This window comes from Propithecus coquereli, unplaced genomic scaffold (assembly GCF_000956105.1).
Source record: "Propithecus coquereli isolate 6110/MARCELLA unplaced genomic scaffold, Pcoq_1.0 Scaffold358, whole genome shotgun sequence".
Classification (NCBI taxonomy): domain Eukaryota; kingdom Metazoa; phylum Chordata; class Mammalia; order Primates; family Indriidae; genus Propithecus; species Propithecus coquereli.
In genome coordinates, this window is record NW_012149263.1 from 1,261,525 (window position 1) to 1,275,196 (window position 13,672).

At 59.0% G+C, this 13,672-nt stretch overlaps 1 protein-coding gene across 1 annotated transcript; it reads right to left on the reverse strand.

Annotated features, from left to right (window-relative positions):
* Nucleotides 1-665: 665 nt before the first annotated feature.
* Nucleotides 666-13,324, reverse strand: ATP4A (ATPase, H+/K+ exchanging, alpha polypeptide). Its single transcript, XM_012651616.1, has 22 exons — nt 13,313-13,324; nt 13,086-13,226; nt 12,867-12,926; nt 12,345-12,548; nt 11,082-11,195; nt 10,634-10,886; nt 10,075-10,343; nt 9,255-9,453; nt 8,972-9,081; nt 8,757-8,891; nt 8,162-8,354; nt 7,293-7,468; nt 6,089-6,225; nt 5,852-6,002; nt 5,589-5,757; nt 5,345-5,499; nt 4,126-4,249; nt 3,621-3,766; nt 1,905-2,038; nt 1,433-1,534; nt 1,248-1,339; nt 666-1,080 (listed from the first exon to the last, which is right to left on the reverse strand). The coding sequence occupies exons 1-22, from the start codon at nt 13,322-13,324 to the stop codon at nt 1,052-1,054; spliced, it is 3,105 nt and encodes a 1,034-aa protein (XP_012507070.1). The 3' UTR covers nt 666-1,051.
* Between the last annotated feature and the right edge of the window lie 348 nt (nt 13,325-13,672).

Consider the following 13,672-nt stretch of genomic DNA (forward strand, 5'->3'; position numbering starts at 1 on the left):
GTAGGTAGGGGGCTGTGGTGAAGAGGAAGGAGAAGGAGAAGCCGAGGCCACAGCCAGAGAAACTCAAGGAAGGGGAAGAAATCCACTGTGGGACCTCTGATGCCAAAAAGAAAAGAGAAAGGGAAAGAGAAGCAGGCAAAGGGCACTGGGCAGAGGAAGGGCCAGAGGTTGGGGGGTGTTTCTAGCAGTTGGAGGGGTTAACTTCAGGTGGGAGGTATGAGTAGGGGACCTCCAGGAGTTGGCCAGGGACTGACCATTGCAGGGACAAAGGACTGAGCAAGTAGAATCAGCGGAGATACCTATGAAGGTCGGGGTAGGGGACGCTTGATGTGGAAGAGATTTGGGTCCCCTTGCGTCAAGGAGCCTCCTGGAAGGAAAAGGTGCCGAGGACAGAGAAGGCCCAGAGGTGGCTGTCCAAGCAGTGGAGCAGGTAAAGACACCCACTCTGGAGGCCACCTGTGGTCACATCCCAGCTTGCCTTTAAGTGCTGTAATGCTGGGCAAAGAAATGGGAATTATTTCCCCCAAGGAAGGTTTATTGAGCACCTACTATGTGCCAGGCTGGGTTCTAGCCTAGAGATGCAGCCCTGGACAAACAGCCCCTATTTTGCAGGATTGAAGGAGATTAAGAAAGACGCTTACGACGGTGCCCGGCATGGAATAAATGCACAGTCAGCGTGAACGGCTTTATTGCTGTGGTGCAGGACACAAGCGCGTTTGTAACAATGAGCCCCGGGCAGCCCTCTTGCCTGGACTGGAGTCCTAAGGACAGACACACCTTACCAGGAGCTGCCAGCTCCCACGCTGTCCAAGCCCCACCACTTCAGAGGACTGTGCCCAGGGACTGCTTCTCCAGGAGGATGGGGACCTTGGGGCTAGGGAAGGGGAGTGGGTCCCTCCAAGGTTGGGGTGCCATGGGCTTCAGAAGCAGACACAGGTGGTCCAGGACTCTTGATTGCGCAGATGTTTTGGTGGCTGTCCAGAGGGTCCCATGAGCCAGGCCCCCACCTGGCTGTGGCGGGTGCAGGGATGGCTTGAAGGCAGCTGTCCCTCTAGTAGTACAGCTCCTGGTCCCACCAGCCTGGGCGAGAGAGGAGACTCAGAGCTGGGGGTGGGGCTGGGGGCTTCAGTGGCAGTCTGGTATGGAGGGTCAAGAGCTTGGAGGTCAAGTGTTGAGGATCAAAGGTGGGTGCAGCTGCTCTGAAACGTTTCAGCCCCCACCCCCAGGCGCCCAGTCTCCAGACTCACTCCCTGGGCAGCAGCGAACTCCAAGTTTCCGGATCTCATCATAGACGAAGATGAGGAGGCCAAAGGGCATGGGGACCAGCCACCACTGGTACCTGAAGGCACAGGCGAGATAGCAAGGTAAAGGCTGCCCCCAGGCCTGTGTCCCGCATCCCCCGTCCCTCCACTCACGCCTCACAAGCCCTCACCGAATGGGCATGAAGTTGAAGATGTTGGGCATTCCGGGGCAGTAGCACAGGAAGCAGCCGATGCACACCTGGAACACGATGGCGATCACCAGGATCCTATTCCTGGGGTGGGGCGGGATGGGATGAAGATAAGCCGTCAGGAGTTGGGGAGCAGATGGAAATCAGGGTACTAGGACAGACGTCATCAGCAAGCTGTTCTGAACACCTAACACTGGAGCGGCCTGGGCCTCCCCAACAGTGGGTGCTGGCCCTGTCAGCGTTACCCCTTTAGTTAATGAAATATGGAGGGACCACCGGGAGGCACGTGGCCTGAGCCACTGGGCAGTGGAGATAAGAAAATGTTCGGCATCTGGCGTGGGTGCATCCGGCGCTGGCATGCACCGGCTGCAGCAAACCGTAGTCATGATCTGAGGGGAACTGGGGCCAGGGGTGGAGGGCGGGCTGGGGCAGGGCTGGGGCTGGCTGAGGACACCTGAAGAAGCCCTGCTGGAAGGCGGAGAGGCGGCGCGTCTTGCGGATGAGGACGTCAGCGATCTGGCACATCTCGATGCTGATGAAGAACACGGTGTAGCAGGTGTACTGCTGGTACAGGCGCTGCCCGAATGTCTGTGGCCGGGAGGGAAGGAAAGCAGCCTGAGCCCAGACGGAGAGCCTCTGCAGTGCTCTGTTTCCCTTGCGTCAGAGGCTGGGGTTGGGGGGGAGGAGAGAGGCAGGATCTGCCAGGCGTGTGGGACCCCAGAGTGTGCGGCCCAGAAACCTCAGCCCAGCAGGCCTTGGATGACAGTGCCTGGGCAAACGTGGGCCAGGCCAGACGGCTTTCACAACAAACAGGGATGTCGATTTCCTGGGCACCCAACAGAAGGGGCCTGGGAAAAGGGAACTGGGATCCTGGACAGGCTTTGCCAAGGCCAGTGGCTCCAGGGACCAGGCAGACGGCAAAAAGGAGTGAAGCGGGCTCAGCGGGCCTTTGGGGAACAGAAGGCCCATTTGCGGGGGGCGCCACTGTGCCGGCCATCTCTTCAGCACAACTCATTCTAATCCCAGCTGTGCCCGGAACACCAGGTACGCTCCAGGGATAAAATGTTTCACATGTATTATCTCATTTAATCCTGAGAACACTGTGACGCAGATCAGTGGTGCTGAAAGTTTAGCAGGCATCCGAATCCCCGCGAGGGCTGCTTCAAACACAGACTTCCAGGCCCCGTCCCCAGAGCTTCTAATGCCAGAGGTCTGGGATAGGGCTTAAGAACCTGCGTTTCAAACAAGTTCCCAGGTGACTCTGATGTTGCTGGTCTGGGAACAAGCAGTGAAAACCACTGAGCTAGACCTCAGTATTCTCCCCACTTTACAGGTGAGAAAACTGAGGCACAGAGAGGCACAGCGACTCGCCCCAGGTCACACAGCTTGTGAGGAGCAGGGCCAGACCATGAATCCAGGCAGTCTGGCTCTAAGGTCTGTATTATTATTTTTTTTTTTTTTTTGAGACAGAGTCTCACTGTGTTGCCCGGGCTAGAGTGCCGTGGCATCAGCCTAGCTCACAGCAACCTCAAACTCCTGGGCTCAAGCCATCCTCTGCCTCAGCCTCCCAAGTAGCTGGGATTACAGGCATGCGCCACCATGCCCGGCTAATTTTTTCTATATATTTTTAGTTGTCCGATTAATTTCTTTCTATTTTTAGTAGAGACGGGGTCTCGCTCTTGCTCAGGCTGGTTTCGAACTCCTGAGCTCTCAAACAACCCGCCCGCCTCGGCCTCCCAGAGTGCTAGGATTACAGGCGGGAGCCACCGCGCCCGGCCTAAGGTCTGTATTCTTAACGATGACAGTAAAGGTCTAAGAGGAATATCCTGATCTATAACTCCACGGGCAAACTAACACATCTGCTAGCCAGATCTAGCCTCGCCGTGCTCCAAACTGTCATTAAAGTGGACCACACATGCAGTACCCTGTGCGGTGACACTGCAGGGAACATAACAGAATAGAGACGATGCGTCCCGGCGGCAGGGAGAGGACCCATCTGCAGCTGTGATCCTCAGAAGCAGGAGTTTGGAGCAGAGAGTTGGCAGAGGGTCTGGGTGTCTGGGGTACTCTGGCTGAACTGTCACATGTGGAGGAGCGAGTGAGCCACACGAGGTAGGTGGCACTGGGAAGGAGGGAGCCATGGATGGCATGGGGTGGGACAGGGGCTCACCCACTCCTGGCCGTAGCTGTCCTGCAGATCTTGTAGGTGGTGGTTCTCCCAGTGTGGCCGCAGCCCCACACACAGCAGCGGGAACCAGCCCTCCTGGGCCATGGCCGTGAAATAGTCAGTGAAGCCAGCAAATGACTGGATGGCACCTGGGGAGCGGCAAGGAGACACAGGGAGGCACAGGGACACAGGGAGACAGAGATGGAGACATGGAGAGACAGGGACACAGGCAGAGAGAGACATACCCAGAGAACTCAAAAAAGATGGAAATCAGCAATGACCAGGAGACAGGGTCATGGAGAACAAGGCCAGAGACAGAGCAGGGACACTGGGGGACCAAAGAAACCTTGACGAACAGAGAGGGACACAGAGAACAACAGAGCCCCAGGATCAAATGCAGACGCCAAGATCCAGAGCAAGCCAGAGCCCAAGTCAGGGACCCCCAGGCAGACGAGTAGCCCCACTGAAGAGCCCCCCCCAGCCGGCCTCCCTGGCCCTGTGGCACTACCAATCTGGAAGTAGGAGTAGGCAGCCAGGGGCTCGTTGACCAATCTGTCACGCTTTGGATTCCGTGGACGCAGGTGCATGATGTCACTCTCAGCCTTCTCATATGCCAAGGACACGGACGGGAACTGGCCAGGAGTGGAAGGAACCAGGGATGAGGGTTTGCCTGGCCCCTGGATCCCCCCTTCCCCCATCCATGGGCAGGAAAGTGACTGAGGCTGGGAGGTAGGACCTGCAGCAACCACACAGCCACACCTGCCTGGACAGCCTGGGGCCCGCTGGCCCTGTCGGAGGAGTGGCATGTCCGGACCACATGCATCCTGGTGTCCATCTTCACAAGAATGTCTGCTGTCATGTCCACTATGGTTCTCTCTCTCTCCCCGTCCCTCCTCCTCCTCCTCCCTCTCTGTCTCTGTATTTTTATACTGTGGTCTCTGGGGCACTGTCCCTGTCTCTAGCCTCTTTCTCTATGACTGTGTCCCTGTCTCTGTTTTCATGTGTGTCTCTGTCACTCTCTCTGTGTGACCCCGTGTCAGCCCCCATCTGTTTGTGACTCCAGGGTGGCAGCAGAGCATGCTGATCAGGGGCTCAGGCTCTGGGGCACCTGACTGCCTGGGCTCAAATCCTAGCAGTGCCACTTACTTGCCGTGTGACCTGGGGCAAGCCACTCAGCCTGCCTGTGCCTCACTGAGCTCATCAGTAAAACGGGCGTGATAATAATAAAACCCATCTCACAGGTATGAGGACAAAATTAAGTAAATTAGCGCGTCCCTGGCCCAGAGTAAGCACTATGCAAATGTCGTTCAATGAGTATCTGCCAACACAGCTGTGCAATCTGGCTGCGTTCGTGGCTGTATCTGTGGCCCTTCCCTGTCCGTCTGCCTGGGGTCTGTGGGTGTTTATTTGCCCATGTCTGTTTAGGGCTGTCTGTCTGCGATCCAAGTTTGGCCAGATATCTGTGTCTTTTAATATCTCTGAGTGTCCACATCTGAGTCCCTGTGTGTCCCTGGGTCCGTCCATGCCTACGTGAGTATCCCCCTGTGTGTGCAGGTCTGTAGGTCTGTCCCTGTCTACCTGCTTGCCCACCTGTGTCTTCACCTCTGGCTGTCTTGTCTGTTTCACTCTATGTCCAGGAGGGTCTGTGGTGGCCCCTGTCCGTCCTGTCCGCCCGTGGGCATGTGTCCATGGGCACTAGCGGGTGGGGCATGGGGCTGCGGACTCACGATGTCAGTGCAGAGCTCTATGAAGAGGATGGTGATGCAGCCGAGTGGCAGGGGCACGCTGACAGTGATGTAAATGAGGTACGGCGTCAGCTCGGGGATGTTCTTGGTCAGTGTGTAGGCGATGGACTTCTTCAGGTTGTCAAAGATCAGTCGGCCTGGGGGGTACAGCAGGCACCTCAGCCTCCTTGCAGCCCGTTCCCTCCTGCGCCCGCACCGCCTGCCCGTCCCCTGGCCTGGCCCGGACCCTGTTCCACTCCTGTCACGATGGAGGCGAAGTTGTCATCCAGCAGGATCATGTCGGCTGCATTTTTAGCAGCATCTGAGCCGGCAATGCCCATGGCCACTCCGATGTCCGCCTTCTTCAGGGCGGGGGAGTCGTTCACACCATCCCCTGTGACAGCCACAATTGCGCCCTGCAGGCAGGGGGTGCAGGGGGGTGGGCAGTCAGCGAGAGGCCAGCCCATGCCAGCCCGGCCCATCCGTCCACCCCCATCAGCAGGGCCTTACCAGTCGCTGGCAGCTCTCCACGATCACCAACTTCTGCTGGGGGCTGGTGCGAGCAAACACCATCTCCGGGTGGGTGCGCAGCGCCTCGACCAGCTCTGACGGGTCCATGTCCTTCAGCTGCATGCCATTGATCACGCAGGCACGGGCCTCCCTGGGGAGGGATGTGGGAGGACCTCACTGGGGCCTCTGTCTGTGCGGGGTGTGGGGAGAACCCTGGGGAGGGCCGGCCACGCTTACTTCCGATTGACCTGCTCCACGGGCACACGCAGCCGGGCAGCAATGTCCTCCACTGTCTCACTGCCTTCTGAGATGATCCCCACGCTGGCTGCGATGGCCTTGGCTGTGATGGGGTGGTCACCTGTCACCATGATCACCTGTGGGGGGGACCAGCAGACCCATGACCCCTTCAGATCAGCCTAATCCCCTTGTCCTCCCTGGTAGCTGTCTGCTGATACACTTGTTCATTTATTCACCCAAATGTGACCACCTGCTTTGTGCTTGGGACATAGCAGGGACAAAACAAAGATCCCTATCTTTGTGGAGCTGACATGCTAGTGAGGAAGACAGAACATAAATGAAATAAAGAAATGAATTATATAGCACATTAAGAGGAGGGAAAAAAATACTAAGCTTGGTGGAGGAAGTGGTGGCTTGATTTTAAGCATGCCCAGGGAAGGCCTCATTGAGAAGGTGATATTTGAGCAGAGGTGAGGGAGTTGGCCACGTGGAAACCTGGGGGAAGGGTGTTCCTGGTAGAGGGAACAGCCAGCGCAAAGGCTCTGAGGCGAGAACATGCCTGAACTGTTGGAGGCGCAGCAGGGAGGACCGCATGACTAAAGAGGCATGAACAAGGGGTAGTGGACTAAGGAATGAGCACAGAGAGGTAACAAGGCCCAGATTTCACAGGGCCTTAGGGACCGTGGGAAGGGCTTGGGCATCGCTTGCTCAGCATGGACTCCCCTTTTGTCTTTGGGGAACCACCCTTCTCCCCTAGGCCACTGGTTGAAGGGAAGTCCCTGGCCAAGATTGAGCAAGTAAGCCCAGACCTGGCCAGTCAAAGTGTCCCATCCCCAGCCATAGTGACCAGTTCAGGGATGAACACGTGACCCAGTCTTGCGCTCCTGCAAAAGAGGCGCTCTCTTTCTGTGGGCTGGCTGGATGGGTGGGAGCTGTAAGAGCTCCTGGGGCAGGGGTGTGTCATCTTTGCCCACCCAGATGGAGGGACTGCTTGAGAATAAAGCCAGTAGAGAGAAAAGCAGAGCTGAGACATGGAGAAAGGCAGATCCGATGAAGCTTCATTCCCCAGAATTTTTCAGTATCATGAACCAATCTATTTCGGTTCAAGCCAGTTTCAGGTGAGTTTCTGTCATAGGGTTCCTCAACCCCAAATCCGTCTTTTCTCTGCCTTCACCCCTGCCTGTTCCTCTCCCCAGTGGCATACCCGGATGCCTGCTGTGCGGCACTTGAGCACAGCATCGGGGACGGTGGCCCGGGGTGGGTCGATCATGGATACGAGTCCGGCAAAGCAGAGGCCACCAGATGGAAAGTTCATGGCCTCCACGTCGAAGGCATAGCCAGGTGGGTAGTCCTTCTCACTCAGGTAGAGCTGGCAGAAGCCTGACCAGAAACAGGAAGTCAGAGAGGAGTCCTGGGCAGACCCTGCCTAGCAGGGCCCGGAAGTGAGGAAAATAGCCAGGCCTCTTGCACCAGGCACCCATGCATGCCTGGCCCTGTGCTGGCCCTGCATCCACATTATCTGAATCCATCCTCACAACCACCCCGCGAGGCTCGAACCCATCTTGCAGGTGAGGAAACTGAGGCTTAGAGAGGGGACATTTCTCGCCAGAGGTCACACAGCAGGTAAGGCGAAAGATCCAGAATTGGACCACAGATCTCCTTCCAGGGTCGAAGTCAGGGAAGTTTAAGGGGTCAGGACAAAAATTGGAGGGGGGTCAGAAGTCAGGATAAGGATTGGGGAAAGTCTTGCAGGGACTGGGAAAAGTCAGAGGGTCAAGGGGAGGACACTGAAAGGTGCAGGTCCCAGCAAGGGTAGGTCATCAGTTGAGGCAAGCGCTGGGACAAGTCAAATGACCACAGGCCAGGTCAGGACGGGAAAGGTCCAGGCGAGGACGAGTGGGAAGGGACTGGGGTCAAAGAAGGGGTTGAGGAGAACCAGGGGTCAGGACGGAGATGGGGAAAGTCACGGGTGCGTGTGTGGACTGGGGTGGGTCAGCTGTCAGCCAGGGATGAGAAAGGGCGGGCGGGTCGGGGAGGCCGGCTTATCTCCTAACCCCGCCGCCGGGGCCTCACCGAGCACGCGCTCGCCCAGGCCTCCCAGGCTCATGTAGGCAGTCTGGAAGGCCTCGCGCCACTGCTCGTCCAGCGGCAGCTCCTGGCCCTTGATGAGGATGGAGCTGCAGCGCTCCAGCACGCGCTCGGGGGCGCCCTTCATCACCAGCAGGTGCCGCGGGTCCCGTGGGTCCTCCAGCGTGTGGATGGACAGCTGGGGGCGGGGGGCGGGGCTGTGGGCGCGGCCACGGAGGGCGGGGCGGGGCCCAGGGCGGGAAAGGTAGGGGAGAAGGAGGGGGCCTAGGCGCGGAGTTAGGGTCCTGGGCACAGGCAATGCGGACTTGGGCCGGGGGAGGGACTTGTTTAGCGAGCTTCCCTGCACCGAGGGCCGGATAACCGGGAGCGCGCGGACAGCCCCCCAGCGGAGGGCTGTGGGCGGGGCCTGGCCGTGGGCGGGGCCTGGCCCTAGGTGGGCTGGGGCTGTGGCAGACGCGCACTGGGAACGGGGTTTGTCTACCGAGAGCTGAAGACAGAACGGAGCACCACCGTAGGCCCGCCCGGTGTGGGTGGGGTCTTAAGTGGGCGTGCCCCTTCTGTGGGCGGGGCCGGTGCACACCTGGAACTTGTTGGTGGAGTTGAAGGGGATCTCGCAGACTTTAGGGAAGCGCTCGCGGTAGCCCATGGCGTTGCCCAGCGTCAGCTCCGAGAACTTGAGCAGGGCCGTCTCGGATGCGTCTCCGATCACGATGCGCTGGGAGCGGGGGCCGGTGTCAGGGGCGAACCCGGCTGCACGAGGCTCCCGGGATCGCCTGGAGTCCCCCCGGCTCTCACCTTGGGCACCGGCACTGCGTCCTGGCCGGACTTGAAGGCCGCACGGTTGCACAGGGTGAGCACGCGGCACAGCGCCCGCCACGTCTCCGAGGACTGGTCGAACGTCTGCCCTGGAGACCAGGCGTCCAGGCTGGGGCCGCGAGGGAGCTCCGCAGACCTGGAGCTGAGCTCCCTCCCGGAACTCAGGACACCGCCCCCTCCCCACTAAGGAAAAGCCTTCCCTAGGCTCCCGTCAGGTCTCCGCCGTCTGCCAGACCCAGCCTGTCCCCTCCCACCCCCACACCTGACTGGTCTTCCGTAGTGTCAGCCGAATGGATGTGGTTGTCAAACCACAGATGGGACACAGTCATGCGGTTCTGAGTGAGGGTCCCCGTCTTGTCGGAGCAGATCACGGAGGTGGAGCCCAGTGTCTCCACTGCTTCCAGGTTCTTGACCACACAGTTCTTACTGGCCAGCCGCTTGGCTGTCAGGGACAGGCAGACCTGGGGGAGGGGCGAGACATGCAGGCTGGGGACCAATCCTTGCTTCCTGTCCCGCTTCCCTGCTCTCACAGCACTGGGAATCCTTTACCCCAGCCAGAGTGCTGCGTGTGCAACATTCTTCTGCAAACAAACAAACAACGACAACAAAAACCAGCCTTTTTCCTGCCTCCAAGCTTGTGTTCAGCCTGTGCTTTCTACTTGGGACACCTTCTCCTATCTGCCCAGATTCATGCAGCCAGGCCCCTCTCTGCACTGTCCCAGCTGAGGTTCCTTCCATAGGTTCTCTTAGCATAGTCAAAATGAGAAAATGAGCATCCCTGAGCCACCTCCAGGGCTGGCCTTGGGCGGGCTGCTGACTGTTATATGCTGGCTGCCCCCCCAGACCTCAGCCTCCTCCGGTCAAGGATCCTGCCTCTTCATCTCTGAGCCCTCGACGGCACAGGACATGGCCCAGAGTAGCCGTGGTGAATGTTTGCTGAATGGATGGATGGGAAGGTAGGCAGTGGATGGGGAGAGGAGTGGGTAGACGCACAGGTCGGGAGATAATGGGCGGAAGCCTGGGTGAACGAGCAAACGATGGACAGGCTCTCAGCTCCCTGCACCCCCTCTGCCCCCACTCACTGTGACAGTGGCCAGCAGCCCCTCCGGCACATAGGCCACCACAATGGCCATGAAGAAGACCATGGCCCGCAGGAAGGTGTAGCCAATGCACATGGCCACCACAAAAAATGTGGCACCAAAGAGGATGGCCAGGCCTGCAATGATGTCCACAAAATGTTCAATCTCGATCGCGATGGGCGTCTTCTCGTTTTCCACTCCTGAAGCCAGCGATGCGATGCGCCCGATGATGGTGCGGTCGCCCGTGCTCACCACCAGGCCCTGCGCTGTGCCTGCAGAGGGGCAGGAGGGTGACTCAGGGCTGGGTGGGCAGCGGGGGGGGGGGCGCGCGCGGCAGTGTGAACTCGAGGAGGGGCAGTCACGGCAGGCAGTGGAGGCAGCGTGACCTGGGAAGAGGGTAGCCGTAGTGGGGGATGGAGAGGCAGTGAGCCCTGGAGAGGTGGGAGTCGGATGGGGGAGGGGGTGTGTCCCAGAACGCAGCAGAAGTGGGGCCAGTGGAGGTGGTCCCAGGAAGTGGGGAGGCGGTGTGGCTACGGGACGGGCAGGCAGGGGCTTCACAGACCCTCGAGGCACATGGTGGAGAAGAAGGCGATGTTGCGGGTCTCCAGGGGGCTCTCGTGTGTACACTCCGGCGACCGTGTCTGGGGCTCGGACTCTCCGGTCAGCGAGGAGTTGTCCACCTTGCAGCCCTGGGCCGCCAGGATGCGGATGTCGGCTGGCACACGGTCCCCGCCTTTCATCTCCACCAGGTCGCCCACCACAAGCTGATCTGCGTTGATCTGGAACTTGTCCCCATCTCGGATCACAGTAGCTTGCTGTGGGGTGGGGGCGCCAAAGTTGAGGTGCTGAGTGTGATGGGGATGTGTGGAGGTGACAGATGGGGAGAGCTGGGGACCTTTGGCGAGAGATGGAGGCCACGGATGAGGGCCAGGAGGGACCTGACGGGAGGAGCCTGCCTGAGCCGGTTTGGGTCTCTGGACGCTGAAGTGGCTGCGGGCTGGGGAACCCACCTGGGGCACGAGGTTCTTGAAGCTGGCGATGATGTTGGTGCTCTTGAACTCCTGGTAGTAGCCGAAGCAGCCGGTAACCACGACCACGGCAATGAGGGCCAGTGCCAGGTACAGCTTGGGGAAGGGGGGACTGGGGTTATGTGAAGGGGCTGGAAGCTCCTTGTCCGAGGCCACCTGCCTGCTCCCTGCTCCCCTGGTGGTGTTGGGGTCACCTCCGTGGTGTTCCCCACTTACTAGGAAGCCTTGTGCACTATGTCCTGTGTCCCCTGTCCCCATGTTCTTCATAGCCCACATTCACCTGTCCTGTATTCTCCGTGTCTTGGGTTCCTGTATATATCCCGTATCCTCTGGCTCCTGACTCCTCAGTCTCCTGTGACTTGTCCCCCTTGTCACGAAGTACCTTGGTCTGTGTGCTCCCTTTTCCTGGGTCCCCCAAATCTTGCGCTCCCCACGTCCTCTGTCCCACATCTCCTCATGTTCCCATGGCCTGTATTCCCTGTGTCCCACATTTCATATTCTGTGTTTTCCATAACCTGTGTGCCACCCTCTGTGTCCCCTATGCCCACGGGTTCCTGTGTCCTCACGTCCCCATTTCCCTGTTTGTGGGCTGCAGACCTCATGCTTCATATTGTGTCCTCCGCAACCAATGTCCCCATGTTCCAAATCCCCAGTCCCTGTGTCCAGTGTCTCCCCATGTCCATGTACCTCTGAGTCCCCATCCTGGGTCACATGTCCTGACTCTTCAAGCACATGTCCAATGTCACATGTCCCTAAGTCCCCATGTCCCTTGTTCTGACCCTGTCATATATCCAATGTCCCTTGTCCTCATCTCCATTTCCTCTTTCTGTGCTTCTATGTCTGATGTCTTATTTCTCTCCATGTGCTGTGTCCTGAGGCCTGTGTCCCTCTGTCCCATGCTCTGGTGTCCCATATCTGAGTCCCAATGTCCCCTGTATCTTTGGTTTGTTCTGTGTCCTCATGTCCTCTGTTTCCCAAATCCTGTATCTTACATACTGCATTTCCATGTCTCTACATCACCACCTATGTCCCCCACATCTGAGACGCATCCTCAATGTCCCTGTGTGTCCTGTGATCCGTGTCCTTGGGTCTGTCCCGTATCCCAGTGTCCTCCATCCCCCATGACCCATATCTTGGGACTGCATTTCTATGTCTCTGTATTCCCACCCTATGTCCCTTTTGTCCTGAGTCCCATGCTCCATGTCTTCTGTCCCCCAGTCCCTATGTCCCACGTCTGCCACTCACATTGTCATCGGTGGTGAGGTCACCCTCGCTGGCCTGGATGGCAAAAGCGATGAGGCAGATGGCAGCAGCCACCCACATGAGGCACTGCAGACCTCCTGCCAGCTGCCGCGCAAACTTGACGTACTCGGGGGTGCCCCGCGGAGGCCGCAGCGCGTTGGGCCCATCCCGCAGCAGCAGCTCAGCCGCCAGGCTGGCAGACAGGCCCTGCGGACGGAGGGGGAGGTGTCAGGGCAGGGGCTGGAGGGCATTCCTCTCACCGGGATAGCCCCTCTGTCCCTGTCCTTCTTTCCCATCTGTCTGCTCCTCTTTGCTTCTGTTTTTGTCTCTTGGTTCCGGCCCCACCCTCCCCTCTTCGCCCCTCCCTCAGTCTCTCTCCTCTTCCTTCACCTTTCTCTCCCCTGTTTCCCTCTCCCTTATCTGCCTCTGTCTTTCTGCCTCTTTTCATCTGCTCTTCTCCCTCTCCCTCCTTCTGCCTCCCCTCCCTCCCCCCTCTGCACCCACCCCTCCCCTGCCCCAGCTCACCTTGGTGGCGCTGGTCTGGTATTTCTGTTCCAGCTCTGCCACGGACAGCTGGTGGTCATTCTGCGCGGTGGGGGGCAGGGCACTTGCTCTGGGCTCTCATCGGCCCCACCCCCCACCCGCTGCTTAGTGCCCGACCCAGCCCCAGCCCCAGCCTCGGCCCTCCTGCCTCGACCCCAGCCCCTGCCTCGACCCCAGCCCCTGCCCAGGCCCCGCACTCACGATCTCCATCTCCTTCTTCATGTTCTCCAGCTTCTCCTTCTTCTTGCCTCCCCCACCGCCCTTCTTCTTCTTTTTCATCTTGGCTGCCATGTCCCCACCAGGACCAGGTCCCAGCTCCACCGAGTAGAGCTCGTAATTCTCCTGGGGATGGGGTGAAGGGGGGGCTTCAGATCCCACTGGGATCCGTGACCCCACCCTCCAATCCCCAACCCCCGCGCCCCACTCACTGCCTTCCCCATGGCGCCTGGTCACCCTGCCCGCCTTTGCCCAGACAGAGCCCGGGGTCTGGACCAGCCCTGATATACCCGGGGAGAGTGGGGGTGGGGCAGAACCAGCCTGATTACAGCTGATTACGGGGCTCCTTGGGGTGACCTCCAGGCCTGGACAGCTCGGGCATTCCATGGTGTGCTGTCCCAACCCGCCCAGATCTCATCTCAACCTGCCCCCGGTCAGGGAATCACGGGGAATAGCCACAGTAACAACCAGAAGAGAAAACATACGGTGCTCATTCTGTGCCAGGCATGGTGCTAAAAGCTTTCGTGTATTAACTTATTTAACCCTACAACAACCCTCTGAGGTCAGGGCTC